Source organism: Aquarana catesbeiana, linkage group LG05 (genome assembly GCF_042186555.1).
Source record: "Aquarana catesbeiana isolate 2022-GZ linkage group LG05, ASM4218655v1, whole genome shotgun sequence".
NCBI classification, from domain to species: Eukaryota; Metazoa; Chordata; class Amphibia; order Anura; family Ranidae; genus Aquarana; species Aquarana catesbeiana.
Window position 1 is genome coordinate 64,313,912 of NC_133328.1, and position 15,329 is coordinate 64,329,240.

Genomic DNA, 15,329 nt, shown 5'->3' on the forward strand with positions numbered 1-15,329 from the left:
AGTTTATTTTTTATCAAGGAATATATTTGGCCTAAATTTATAAACAAAATAAAGTATGTAAACCCTAACAATAAACTGCTCTTATTTACTCTTTTTTGTTCTGTTAAATATACAATTAGACGTGTTTTAATATATTTATCTGTTGGATAAGTGCAAAAAAAAAGTTGACCCTGCCAGAAATACATTTTCTTGTGTCCTATGCACCTTTTTGTGCTATCTCAAAGAGTTTCATTAGCCCTCCTAGTTATACTCTTTGACTACAGAATAATTAGTCTCTATGTTATAAAGGGTTTGAGTAGTTTAGCTAATGCAACTGGGCAGGGCTGACACCACTCAGTCCACAAAAATGGCATATGTTTTCAGCCTACAACAGGACATAGTATCTGAGTGCATTTCTGTAAATCAACAGGCAATTTTCTCTACTTACAGGTCTTTAACCACTTCCAATGGGTGGACATCATATGATGTCCTGGGAGGGAAGTGGTTATCCCAGGCATCCCAGGCATCATCCTGGGATCATAATTTACAGCTGGCGATGGGCTTTTAAGCAGAAGTGATCACTTTTGCGGGCGGTGAAAGGTGGTGCCCCCCCTCTCGCCCCTATACTGTGTTCTCGCATCCGATTGGGGAGCCTGGGACTGTTGCAACTGGCGGCAACCGCTGTGACCCCAGAAATGAAAGCAACAAAGGGTTTTGTTACTTTAAGTTTTGGCTTTGTTTACTTGGCCAGTAACAGCCATGAAAGCAGCCGATCTGTGTATGATCGACTGTACTGGAGGCCAGAGGAGATATTAGGGGTCTAATAGACTCTAGATCTCTATATAAAGAGGACCTGTCATGACCCATGCTGTCACAATGGATGTTGTTTATCCCTTTTGATAGCAATAAAGTTGATCAAGAAAAAATACAAAATTTAAGAGACAGTATAAAAAAGTTTAGTAATTTTTCATGTGAGAAGTGTCAGAATCATAAAGTAAAAACATGGAAAAATGTGCATTCATTGCAGAAATGGAATATTCAGTACAGTATATTTTAATAAAGCAGATTTTTTTCTTTTTTTTTTTCCCTGACATAAACTTTAACATAAGACTTACCTTTAAATATTTCACCAGTTTCTGGATTTGCCAGTACTCTGATGGCAGATCAGTACTACCCTCCTGACGTCGTTCCGGCTGCTCCTCGTCTTCTTCACTCTCTGTAGAACTTTCGCTAAAGTCCTCAGACTTGGCCCCAGGAGTTTTACTACAGGTGAAAGGTACAAGTCTATATTTAGAGTCATATATACTATACATTTTTTCAGAAGAAATAGTTACATAGCAGAGCACATATTTTCTGGTATAAATCTTGTTAGAGACCTTCTCAAACACATTGCTGGTTTGACAGGGAATTAATGAAAAGTGTTGTAATGTTAAACCAATACACTTGACTAGACATGAAGTTTTAGGGGAAGAAGGCAAGCTAATAGTCTGGTGTCAAGATAACAAGTATATTTCTCAATGGGACAGACGCCCTCTGTGTTTCCTTAAAACAGAGACAGATGTACCTGTCAGGCAGTTATCTTTTACAAATTTTTTCATAAATCTTTCAGTTAACCTTCACTCTAAGTCATATGTATTGAATTTTATTAGTCACATTTCCAGTTATAATACTACAACATCATTGTGATAAGGAAACAAAATGCATGCTCTATCGACCCCATTAAAGGACACTGACATTTTTTACTGGATTAATTGTGTCTGTCATTAGAAAATAAAATATACTGGCTTTACGATAGATTAGTAAGAAGATATATAGATCTTAGGTTTGCTAAGAGAACTCCAGCACGCCTCAGGAGCCCCCAAGCTCCGCATACAAATGGTAGCTTTTTACCAAATTGGTCCTTAAAAAGACCCTGCAAGGTAGCTAAAGTTCCTCAGCTGGCAACTGGCATATCTTCTTCTAGAGTGATTAGCACAATTAATGCTGGGTGCAGACATGGACCTTTCTGAGATCTACGTATGATCCTAGTGGAGCTGTTGAGTAAATACAGTAAATGAGCAGTCACTCATTGGGGTCCGTTTCCAATTGACTATCGCTCTCCACTGGATGGTCAGCTGTTCATGCTATATCTTGGGCATATATGACTATTATAATTTATGGTCCTACAATCCAGTAAGAGGCGTATGCCAAGAGGGTGTTGCTGGTGGTGGATATCTTTGTTGTTTGCATCGCACAGTGCACTTTTTGGATGGTTGATTTATTCCATTTAAGGACTGTTCACCACTTATGGACTTTCACAGACTGATTAGTTTATTTGTGCTGTTTCACCAATCATTTATATGCAAAGTATATGTATGTTTGTAAGCTATATGACCCTTTATGCAATTTTAAGTGGGCTATTTTAGCACTATTTGCACCTCTGTATGTTATCATCTATTCTGTGTTGTTATATTTATTTTTAGCAAACCCTATGATCCTTTATGCAACTATTAGAAGGTCATTCTAGCACTATTTGCACGCTTGCACTTTTTGTATTGTTATATTTTTTAGCGCTGCTTATATCTTGCTTATTTAATAAATATACTGGCTTTATGATAGATTGGTAAGAAGATATGTTGCCTATCCTGGGTGTCCACAGGAGGGTCAAATTCCCCCCCCCCGGAAGCGGGTGCTCAGGGTGCACTGCACCCAGGCACCGCGAGCTGAGGCAGAGGAGGAGCCCCAAAGCTGTCAGTGCTGCCCGGCTTCTATCACAGGATCTGCACACACACAGATCCTCAGTCTCTGGGAGCTTTAGACAGCTGTGTGGGGGAGGAGCACTGATGTCATCCTGCAGGAGCTCGGGAGGAAGAAAATATACCATGCTGCTAAAATTAGGTCAGTAAATAGGGAGGATTGGGCAGAAACTGACCTTTGGGGATGAAATGATTGTACTGGGGGACAGACTGCTGCTCCCTCCATGTCATGTGCAGTGCAGTGACCACCATGTGCAGTGCAGTGACCACCATGTGATGTATTGTGCCCATCATGTCATGTACTGTGCCCACCATGTGCAGTGCAATGCCCACCATGTCATGTACTGTAACTGTGCCCACCATGTGATGCACTATGCCCACTATGTGCAGTGCAGTTCCCACCATGTCATGTACTGTAACTGTGTCCACCATGTGATATACTGCGCTCACCATGTGATGTACTGTGCCCTCCATGTGATGTACTGTAACTGTGCCCACCATGTGATGTATTGTACCCACATGTGGTGTGGTGTGCCCACCATATAATGTGCTGTAATGTACAGTGCCCACTGTGTAATGTGCTATGCCCACTATGTAATGCAGAGTGGTGTGCCCTCCGCGTAATGTGCTGTGCCCACCATATCATGTGCTGTGCCCACCTGTAAATAGATCTTAAGTTTGCTAAAAGAACTCCAGCACACTTCAGAAGCCCCCAAGCCCAGAAAGCATATTGTATACAAATGGCAGCTTTTTACCAAGTTGGTCCTTAAAGAGACCCTGTCAGGTATCTAAAGATATAAAAGCATTAGCTCCCTGCAATAAAATCTAAATATATAAAAGCATTAGCTCCCTGCAAAAAATACACAGTTATTCTCACCTCTAAGGGTCAGGTTCTACGGTAGCAAGTGCTTGTAGAAAGCCAACTTAGGGTTCCCCAGGGTGCAAAGTCTAAGCATCGGCCTGCTTCTTCACCAGGGCCCCTGATGGTGGGGAAAGACTTTCAACAAACTGTAACCAGGTCACGCCTGGCTGACAATGTGGAGACCACTCGCATGTGCAGCAGTGTTCATTTTGACGTCAGATTTTTATTTAATTTTACTCATAATCGTTTGACTAAAATGCCATTTTAGTTTTAGTCTTATTTTAGTCATCTGAATCATTTTAGTTTTAGTGGTATTTTAGCTGACTAAAATACAGTACATTCTAGTCGACTAAAATCAAATGGGTTTAGTTAAATTGTAATGCATTATTTAAGCACTTTTAAGCTCATACTGTATACTCCTGGAGTAAAAATCTAATAACATATTACTATTTATGGTATTAAGGTTTGAACATGCACTAGAGACACAGATTTAGCCGTTGTGATATATAACCAATGTTAATTTTGATGTCATTTTTTTTTCCATTCAACCCAGCGGGCAGCTTTAAGCCTGGTAGTGTGTACCAGGCTGAAAGATGCTACAGTAATAGTTGGAGACTGTGGGAATGATGCATGAGATATGCTAGAGATCACTGCCATTACAAACACTACAGGAAGCTTAAGATAAATGAAAAATGCCGGCAATATGAATGCTTCCTCTTATATTTCTTTTTTGAGCACTAACAGCAGGGCTACAGCTGAAAAGCTACCGATACTCAGCTCATCATCCCTTCACTTTGCGGTAGAGCTTGGGTGAGTTCTTGTCTACTACAGGGAGCTCCCTATAGTCCGGTAAAAAATTTACATTTTATATTTACAATAGCATAATCTATGAAAGATTGGGGAAATGCTGTAATACATAACAATATGAAAGCACAACAGTAGGAATTTGTGAATTAAATAAACCAAACTATTTAAGAAGCAGAATTCCATCAAATGAGCATTTGCTATCACTGGTCTGAATTTTTCTTCTAGCAGTGCCAGCACCAAGGCTTCTGCATCCAGTCTAATGATAATAAATAAAAACATTAATAGCAGTAATTGCTGCTGCTATCATCATTAATTTCTTCAAAGCAGTTATAATACTGAAAACCACAATTGAGTCTGAATCAATAAAGATACTGTACATACAAAAAATCAAATATATATACTATGCCAGAAGCTGTATTAAAAATTGCCTACTTGTATTTTAATTTAATTAATCAGACTACCACTCCATAGTATTTGACTATATAAGTTATAATACTGAGACAACAATTGATTTGCCATTTCTTAAATGCTTTATTAATCACAACTAATCATTCATAAAAAGTCAGCGTGCCTTCACATTCCTTGAACAATTATTTTCCAGGATTGGATTACAGAATGTGATTGAAATCTCGGTACGTCTCAAAGTGAAATTAGATAGAAAAATAATTACGTGAATACCTAGATGTGGGAGATGTACCATCATGAATGTCACATCTGTTCTGAATTACCTTTTAACAAGAGTGAATCTTTGTTACCAATAATATGAATATTCTTTTTTTTTTCTTTTTAAATCTTCCCCAACTTAAAAATTCCAAATTTAAATGAGAGGGAGGAGGAGGCGTACGCCTGAAGAAATTAAACAAATCACAGGCAGCCGCTCATTATCTGTTCAATTTATAACCATCTGTTTTTGCTCCACATCAATCAAAGTTAATCTTTGGGCAATGATCATTCCATTTTTTTAGTCTAGTCTTGAGTGCTAGACATATTACAGTTCATAAGGACAACTCAACTCAATGGCTGCATCCAACGCCTATGAAATAACAGACCAGATGGTAGCATCCCATTTATTCTCAGTCTTCACTTTCTCTGTATAAATAGTTTAACTATTTATACAGAGTATAAAATGCAATCTGGCCAAATGCGGTACTGCACACCCCATTGGCTTGTATCCTTCTCGTTTTGCCAGACAACACTCGCAAACCAAGTCAGGATTTAAAAAAAAAAGCTGCTCTTCTTTCAAAACGCTCGTTAACCGCGTTACTCGTAAACCAAGGTTCCACTGTATTTAAAAAACAAATATATGATTGCTATTTATTTGCTTCCTCTCACTAATCTCACTGTAGCTTTCCAGCCTTTTTTTTTATATTTCTTTAAGAGGCATTTAAAAATACTTGTTGATCCTGGCAGCATGTTCTTCTTTAAATTAGTGAGTGACAACTCTAACCACAAGGTTACCGTGGCAGTGCTGTCAGTCGGGTGTGCACGCTTCTGCATGCCGACATGCCAGCGCTCCTGAAGTCCACTGTGTCACCCTTTAACATCACAGTCAGCTAAACACCCACCCAAGGTCTTTGACTGACAGCAGCTTCTGTAGGAAGTACCAATATCAACACGTAAGAGTGTAGCAAAGCAACATGTGGAGGTAAGTCTAAACTTTTAAAACAGATCTCTTGGTATTTAATTATGCTATTTGATAGCAAAACAAAATTGTGCAGCCATTAAATATATATTTTTAGATCATGGTTGTGTATTATGAAGGTGCGAGCACCAGAACATATCCCACAGCCCTTGGAGCTCTGAACTTCAGCTACAAACACAGCAGACACATGACCGCTATAAGAAAAGGCAAAACAAAGCATTTAGGAGATTTACTGTATTTAATTTTTTTTTTTCACTGTGGAAATCATATAGAAGTTATAAGGCTGTGAATTGTTTGATCGCTTGCTGGGGTTTTACATCAACTTTAAAAATAAAATGAATATTCCCTTGTCCAACCACAGAGAAATAACAACTTAAAAGTGTGTCTCATCTGTTTTACATAACATAAAGCCCACAAGATGTACAAGAAAAGTTTAATAGGTTTCTATATCTACACCAAGCAGCATGGATGAAGGAATCTCCCCTGTTGGCTATTGTGACAGTCATCAGAATACCCGAAAAGTAACTACATCACAATGGATGCATTCCCTGTTTGGCCAACAAATTTCCATCCAGCTCCTTCAACAAAAGTTGATTGAAAAATTAACTTCTGCCAAGCTGGGTGGTATTGACAGGACCGCCTATGGCTCAAATTCAACAGGAATCAGCTGAAATATGAGCCACACTTGGCAGGCTTTACTTCATTACATGCATTACAGTAAATGTTTGCAAATAAGGACAAATTATGACTATTATAAGGACAAATTGTGACTTTTCTCCGATTATGCTTAAGATATACAGTATTTTTCAAGAGAAGTGCAGCATGCTAAGTAATGTGTAAGTGTAACACTTCCAGATATTTATTACCTCCCACAGATTCATGCATTATCCAGTGTCAGCATCTACTTTCTGGACTGAAATGCTGGCTCAGAGACATCTTTGCAGTTCTTGGCTGTGTTCAAAGTTGTCTGACACAGATGACCCTACTGCAGCCTTTCACCTTGTGACTTGCTATAAAGTTACAATCGTGGAGCTTGATCCCTGGGAGAAAGAAGACAGACCAAGGAAAGGCTTCCTCCTGCCTGCAGCAGGTTGTGGTTGACGATGATCACCTCAGCCTGGCACAGTAACAGACTGGAGCTCAAGGCCTGCTTTTTAATGATAAAAAGTATTATGCAGATGAAGCAAATACTTTCTAAAGACGAGGATAAGACAGAACATTTTTAAGCCATATGCACTGCATGTCTAGTCTATATAAGAACCCCTAAATTCAAAGCACATTTCTCACAGGGATCTTATAAGCTCAATCCATTTTGACAACAATATTACCTCATTTTTCATGATACCCCTTTCCTTGACCTTCACCCCCTTTATCAAACCCCAATTCCCCCTTTTTACCCTTTTCTTACTGTCTACAGGCAGTCCCCAGGTTAGGGGACAAGATCGGGTCTGTAGGTTTGTTCTTAAGTTGAATTTGTATGTAAGTTGGAACAGGTACATTTTTTAAGTGTAACTCCAGCCAAAAATGTTTATGTTTTTTGAAAAGCATAGGAAAGGGTTAATACCCCGCAATGTTTGTTTTGCTGTCTGTGCCCCTGTTCAGAAGATTTCACCTCACTTTCTGTCAACTTTCTGAAACAAGGATTGGTGATAAAGCTTCAGTGGAGACACCTTTTTCCTATGATAACTCCACCCAGGGGTGAATTTCCCTTCCTAGGGGTAGATTTCTTCTTACTTCCTGTTTCTCCCTCCATTCGTAAGTACGAGTCGTTTGGAACTTAAAGCTGCATTCACACAGAGCGTTTTCAGCTCGTAAGACGCTCATCTCAAAAGTTCCAAGACGCCCAACAAGCAAAATCCTATTCATTTAAATGGCCTCTGTTCACATCTGAGCTTTTCGTCGCCTGAAGCAAAACGATTGAAGCTCAAAAAAGTACATGAGCTTCTTTTTAGGCAGATTACAGGCGTTTTACTGCTTTTTACATTGGTGACTCTTGGACCTCAAAACGCTTGTACAAAAATGCTGCAAAAACACCCCAAAAAAAGACTGAAAAGACGCCAAAAAAACCCCTAAAAAACACCCGAAAACAATACGCTCAGGTGTGAATGCAGCCTAAATGTTCATAACTCAAGGACTGCCTGTATTATCTTTCTCTGTCTCACAGCTTTTCTTCAGAAATTAAAAAGATATGCCACATGTGGGATTTGTTTCTTTATCGAAAACGTCACTTATAAGTTAATTAAGGTTTCCCCTAACCAGACTAAACAACAGACTGTTCAAGTGTACCAATCTGTCATGCTGAATTGTTTGTTCCCATGTTTTCTATCCTCAATTAAATCAGATTTTACTTACACTTATATACTTACCTGCTATGTGCAGTGGTTTTGCACAGAGTGGCCTGGATCCCCTTCTTCTTGGGTCCCACGCCGGCGCTCGTGGCTCCTCCCTCCTGTGGGGTACCCCCACACCAAGCAGCTTGCTTTGGGGGCACCGGAGCCAAGCCGCTGCTCTGAGTGTCCATTCACACACTGAGCTGCGGTTCAGCCCTGCCCCCTTCGTCTCCTGATTGGCTCACTGGCCGTGATTGACAGCGGCGGGTGGCAATGGCTCCCGCTGCTGCCAATAGCCAATCAGGAGTGCGAGTCCCCAGCGAGGCAAGGCTCTCGTGGACATCGCTGGATCGAGAAGGGGATTGGGTAAGTATTAGTGGGGACTGGGGGGGGGGCTGCTGCACACAGGTTTTTTACCTTCATGCATAGAATGCATGAAGGTAAAAATTCTTGTGCCTTTACAGCCACTTTAACGATCACGTCCTGTTTTGTGTACAGTATATACCACAAAAAAGATGGCTACTATGTGCATTTGCTTCTTACTTGGGCCATATATTTTGATTTTATTCATAAAACCTGTGTCTTTATTCCTGATCTTCTACTTGTTTGAGTGTTACCAGATCTTAAGTGGTTGAACCTACACATTGCATAGCCTATTAAGCTATCAAAAGTGAGATTATCTAGGCATCAAATTATAACTTGCAAAGGTTTGTAAGAGCTAGTTTTCACCACTTGTATTAAGCTGCATTAACCACTTCAGCCCTGAAATATTTGGCTGCTCAATGACCAGAGCACTTTTTACAATTTGGCACTGCGCTGCTTTAACTGGTAATTGCGTGGTCATGCAATGCTGTACCCATACAAAGTTTGCTTCCTTTTTTTTCCACAAATAGTTTTCTTTTGATGGTATTTGATTGCCTCTGTGATTTTTATTTTTTGCGATATAAACAGAAAAAGACCAAAAATATTGAAAAAAAAATGATATTTTCTACTTTTTGTTTTAAAAAAAATCCAATAAACTCAATTTTAGTCATACATTGTAATTGCAAAAATGTATTCAGCTTCATGTCTTTGGTAAAAAAAATGTCAATACATGTACATTTATTGGTTTGTTTAAAAGTTGTAGCATCTACAGGGTACATTTTCAGGAATTTACACAGCTTTTAGTTTATGACTACCTATCTCATTTCTTGAGGTGCTAAATTGGCAGGGCAGTACAACCCCCCCCCCCCCAAATGACCCCATTTTGGAAAGTAGACACCCCAAGGAAATTGCTGAGAGGCATGTTGAGCCCATTGGATATTTTATTTTTTTTTGTCAGAAGTGATTGAAAAATGACAAAAAAAAAAAAAAAATTACACAAAGTTGTCACTAAATGATATAAGGGCGTACATTTTTGATTTCACTCCTCACTACCTATCACAGTTTCAAAGGCCATAAAATGCCAAGATAGCACAACCCCCCCCCCCCCTCCCTACAAATGACCTCATTTTGGAAAGTAGACACCCCAAGCTATTTGCTGAGAGGCATGTTGAGTCCATGGAATATTTTATATTTTGCCACAAGTTGCGGAAAATGACAAACATTTTTTTTTTTTTGTTTTGATTTTTTGCACAAAAAAATTGCAACACCCACCATTTTAATCTGTAGGGCCTTTGCTTTAAAAAAGATATAATATTTGGGGGTTCAAAGTAATTTTCTAGCAAAAAACTAAATATTTTTTCAATTAAACAAAAAGTGTCAGAAAGGGCTTTGTCCAAGTGGTTGGAAGAGCATATGTGAAATTACATTCTGCTGCTTTTCCTGAGTATGGGGATACCACATGTGTGAGACTTTTTGGGAGCCTAGCCGCGTACGGGGCCCCAAAAGCCAATCACCACTTTCAGGCTTTCTAAGGGCGTAAAATGGTGATTTCACTTCCTCACTACCTATCACAGTTTCGGAGACCATGAAATATCAAGATAGCACAAAACTGCCCCAAATGACCCCATTTTGGAAAGAAAACACTTCAAGCTATTTGGACATTTCAGGGCCTCCGTAACTGTGATAGGTAGTAAGGAGTGAAATCGCCATTTTACGCCCTTAGAAAGCCTGAAGGCGGTGCTTGGTTGGGGCCCCGTATGCAGCTAGGCTCCCAAAAAGTCTCACACATGTGGTATCCCCATACTCAGGAGAAGCAGCAGAGTGTATTTTGGGGTGAAATTCCACATATGCTCATGGCATGTTTGAGCAATATATAATTTAGTGACAACTTTGTGCAAAAAAAATAATTTAAAAAAAGTTTGTAATTTTCCCGAAACTTGTGGCAAAATATAAAATATTCCATGGACTCAACATGCCTCTCAGCAAATAGCTTAGGGTGTCTAATTTCCAAAAAGTAGTAATTTGGGGGGGGGGGGGGATTAAACTGTCCTGGCATTTTATGCACAACATTTAGAAGCTTATGTCACACATCACCCACTCTTCCAACCACTTGAAGACAAAGCCCTTTCTGACACTTTTTGTTTACATGAAAAAATATTTTGTTTTTTACTAGAAAATTACTTTGAACCCCCAAACATTATATCTTTTTTTAAAGCGAAGGCCCTACAGATTAAAATGGTGGGTGTTGCAATTTTTTTTCACACAGTATTTGCGCAGCGATTTTTCAAATGCAATTTTTTTGGAAAAAAAAACACTTTTTTTATTTTTAATGTACTAAAACGCACTATATTGCCCAAATGTTTGATGAAATAAAAAAGATGATATTATGCCGAGTACACGAAATGCTTTAAAATTGCGCACAAACGTGCAGCAGCGACAAACTACATACATTTTTAAAAGCCTTTAAAATCCTTTACAGGTTACCACTTCAGATTTACAGAGAAGGTCTACTGCTAAAATTACTGCCCTCGATCTGACCTTTGCGGTGATACCTGTCATGCATGGTGCAATTGCTGTGTACAAATTACACCAGACCAACGCTTGCGTTCGCCTTTGCGCAAAGAGATCCAAAACATGAGAATGATTGAGGTATATATATATATGTAATATATATATTACCTCAATCAGTCTCATGTTTTGGATCTCTTTGCCTATATACATTTTCTGATATGTAAACCTATACATTTTCTAATATGTAAACCTACATCCCAAAATGTCTTTTATACCTGTGAGACCTTGCCTGACACCAGTACTCTCTTGCTTCCGGAAAATCACAAAATTGCCATTCTATTTGTATTTTCATTTTTTATCTTTTACAATTTATTTTTAAGTGGATGTTTTCATAACATCATGTCGCCTCAAACTTGACGCTCGCCCGGCACAAAAAGCCGCCCAGGCTATATAACCCGTGGCGGCTCTATGTGAGGCTACAGTATGCTCCCATTCTCGACTGGCCTCCATCTTGCGACCCTGGTGGACATGCGCAGTCCACCAGGGAAGCATTCTGTGTCGGTGGGTGGAGTGGGCGTGCCAACGCCCCGACGCATAGGCTCGCGCATGCGCGCCGCGGACGGGACGGCACTCACTCCTCCCAGGGGGCCATATATGGCTCGCACCTGCCTCCTCTCCCTCCCACTACATCAGCTGTTGTATTAGATATCAACAGCTGATTGGGGGAGAGAGGCTTTATAATGCAGCTGATTCTTATGCCGGACATCCTCCATATACTGCGGGATGATACCGGCCTGGACAGCTGCATGATCTGACCTACTCCTTTGCCATGTAAGTTAATAACCTTTTTTCAAGTACTATTACACTAGCTTAGGCTGGCCAGCTTCACTCTCAGAACTTATACACTGAGGCTGTGTATGGGACTTTCTTTGTTTGATTAACTCAATATCAGACTGATCATATAGAAACGTTTTTCAACACCTTATATACTACAATTAATTCCTAACCAAAGCTTACTAGCTTTATTCAGAGGTTACAGAGTTACAATAACTCTTTCACCTCTTTATACATTTTCTGCTTGGAGAAACTAGTACCTAAGTCTGTACTTCTATACTATATCAACGAATGAGCTATCATTTAATCTGTTTCCAGCTTAAACTTGTTAATTATATCATAATTGGGTTATACCTGGGATTTCCCTGGCTACTCCCAGTTAATTTAATAGATTAACCCCATATAGAACTGACTACACGAAAACTATTATACTCCATGTTATTTTTATCGCATATACTCTATATATATGATAATTATAGTTTCATCAAGCAAATTAATCTCATCTGGCTGTATAATATTACAGTATTTATATATCGTCCCTTTACATAACTCTCTAGTGTAAAGACAGAATATTTGAAAGTAATATCTGAAATTTAATAGTTAATTAATTGAACACTTTATTCTATCTACCATCTTTTTAGCTATCAAATACACATCTATGAGCATCAACTGCTGAGCCACCTCCAGGTATGAGTTTTAACCCTGTGAACTAGCTTCCTTATTATATTGAACACTGAAACAATAAATAGGATCCCTTATTATACACTTACGTTATCACATCTTTTGCAGGAGTTGCTTCTCGGCCTCAGTGGAGCCTCAAGTACTTATTTTACGCCCATTTTTTGGGCTTCTCTCTTCTTTTTGAAGAAAATACTATGCATACATTTTTGTGGAGTAAAATCCATTTCCACCCATATACAGATTTACACCACCCTTAACCACTTGCCGACCGCCTTACGCAGATATACTGCGGCAGAATGGCACGGGCAGACAAAATCACGTACCTGGTACGTGATCTGCCTCCCCCCCAGTGCCCGAGGCGGTCGGCATCAGTGGGGAAGCATTACAGGCTGAGGGGGAGGCCACTCATTCGTGGCCACCCCCTCACGATCGCTCCCCACGAATGAAATTCTTCCTCTGCTGCTGTAATGTAAACAGCGGCAGAGGAAGTGATGTCATCTCTCCTCGAGCCGGTCTTTTTCGTTCCGGCGCCGAGGAGAGAAGACATCAATGTGAGTTGCACCAACACTACACGTACAGTAGAACACGCAGGCACACTTTTCACCCCCCAGTCACCCCACGATCACCCCCCGATCACCCCCCTGTACCCCCTGTCACAGTGACACCAATAGCAGTTTTGTTTTTTTTGCATAGGTGTCAGTTTGTGACAGTCATAAGTGTTAGGGCAGTTAGGGTTAGCCCCCTTTAGGTCTGGGGTACCCCCCTTTAGGTCTAGGGTACCCCCCTAACCCCCCCTAATAAAGGTTAACCCCGTGATCACCCCCCCGTCACCAGTGTCACTAAGCGATCGTTTTTCTGATCGCTGTATTAGTGACACAGGTGACGCTAGTTAGGGAGGTAAGTATATAGGTTCGCCATCAGCGTTTTATAGCGAGAGGGACCCCCATATAATACCTACTAAAGGTTTTAACCCCCTGATTGCCCCCTAGTTAACCCTTTAACCAGTGATCACAATAAAATTGTTACGGGTGACGCTGGTTAGTTACTTAGTTTATTATAGTTTTAGGGCACCGCCATTTATTACCTAATAAAGGTTTAACCCCCTAATTGCCCGGCGGTGATATAAGTTACGTTTTTAGGGTCAGATAAGGTCTGCGTCGCCCCAGGCAGCGTCAGTTTAGCGCCAGTACCGCTAACACCCACGCACGCAGCATACACCTCCCTTAGTGCTATAGTATCTGAACGGATCGATATCTGATCCGATCAGATCTATACTAGCGTCCCCAGAAGTTTAGGGTTCCCAAAAACACAGTGTTAGCGGGATCAGCCCAGATACCTGCTAGCACCTGCATTTTGCCCCTCAGCCCAGCCCAGCCCACCCAAGTGCAGTATCGATCGATCACTGACACTTACAAAACACTAAGCACACATAACTGCAGCGTTCGCAGAGTCAGGCCTGATCCCTGTGATTGCTAACAGTTTTTTGGTAGTGTTTTGAATCAGTCGCTAACAGTCAGGAGCTTCTTTGCCTGTGAGTCTCACTAGTGTACCCCTAAATTTAGAGCCCAAAATGGCAAATCGAAGGTACACTAGTGAAGAGGCCTACACGTTTCTGAGCATGACAGATAGTGAACAAGAAGTCACTCACCTGTCAGATTCAGCCTCAGAATACGATCCTGTAGATGACAGTGGCTCCATGACAGATAGCTCTGACAATGGAGTTGTGGTCCCTGCCAAGGTCAGGCGTACCAGACCCCAATCTTCTTCTTCTGTCCTTGAAGTGCAAGAACTGCAGGGCTCTCGTATGGAGCAGAGCAGTACTAGCGCCGCTATTCCTTCTGGTGAACTGGCAAGCACCAGCAGCCTAGTACACCCTGGTCGTACATCCAGCACTGCAGTATCACGTGGTGACGTGGCGAGTCCCATAAGTGCAGTTCAAGCTGGCAAGGTGGCAAGCACAAGTAATGTCCCGCTGCCACCAAGAAGACGAACACAGGCCCGTCGTGCCCATAGTGCCCTTCCTGCTGCATTCGCCAATCCGTATTAAGTACCCACCACTTCTGCAGCACCCGTACTTCCCCCATTCACTGGCCAACCCGGAATTCAGGTGGAAACAGTTGATTTTACGCCACTTGATTTTTATTCACTGTTTTTCACCGAAGATATCTATAGATCTATTGTGGACCAAAGCAATTTATACGCTGGTCAACACATCGCCACTATTCCCCAGTCCTCCCTTGCCAGAGATTGGAGACCAATTACGGTCTCCGAATTTAAGCTCTTTCTGGGCCTTTCCCTCAACATGGACATAACTAAAAAGAGTGAGTTGTGGTCATATTGGTCCACTGACCCAATTCACCATATGCCCTTGTTCTCTGCCTCCATGACCAGGGCACGATACGAGCAGATTTTGCGGTTCATGCACTTCAACAACAATGAACTCTGTCGTCCTCGTGGAGACCCTGAATACGATCGGCTCTACAAAATTCGGCCCCTCATAAACCACTTCAACCAATGTTTTGCAGACTTGTTTACTCCCCATCAAGTTGTCTGCGTTGATGAGTCCCTGATTAAATTTTCTGGCC

The 15,329-nt window shown here is 40.8% G+C and overlaps 1 protein-coding gene across 2 annotated transcripts in view; it reads right to left on the reverse strand.

Moving 5' to 3' along the window:
• ODAD2 (outer dynein arm docking complex subunit 2) overlaps positions 1-15,329 on the reverse strand; it is a 295,659-nt gene that overhangs the window by 224,290 nt on the left and 56,040 nt on the right. For both annotated transcript variants that reach the window (XM_073629836.1, XM_073629837.1), the window contains one exon: positions 1,095-1,242. In XM_073629836.1, the coding sequence (XP_073485937.1) occupies positions 1,095-1,242 (148 nt within the window). The remainder of the gene's footprint in view (positions 1-1,094; positions 1,243-15,329) is intronic.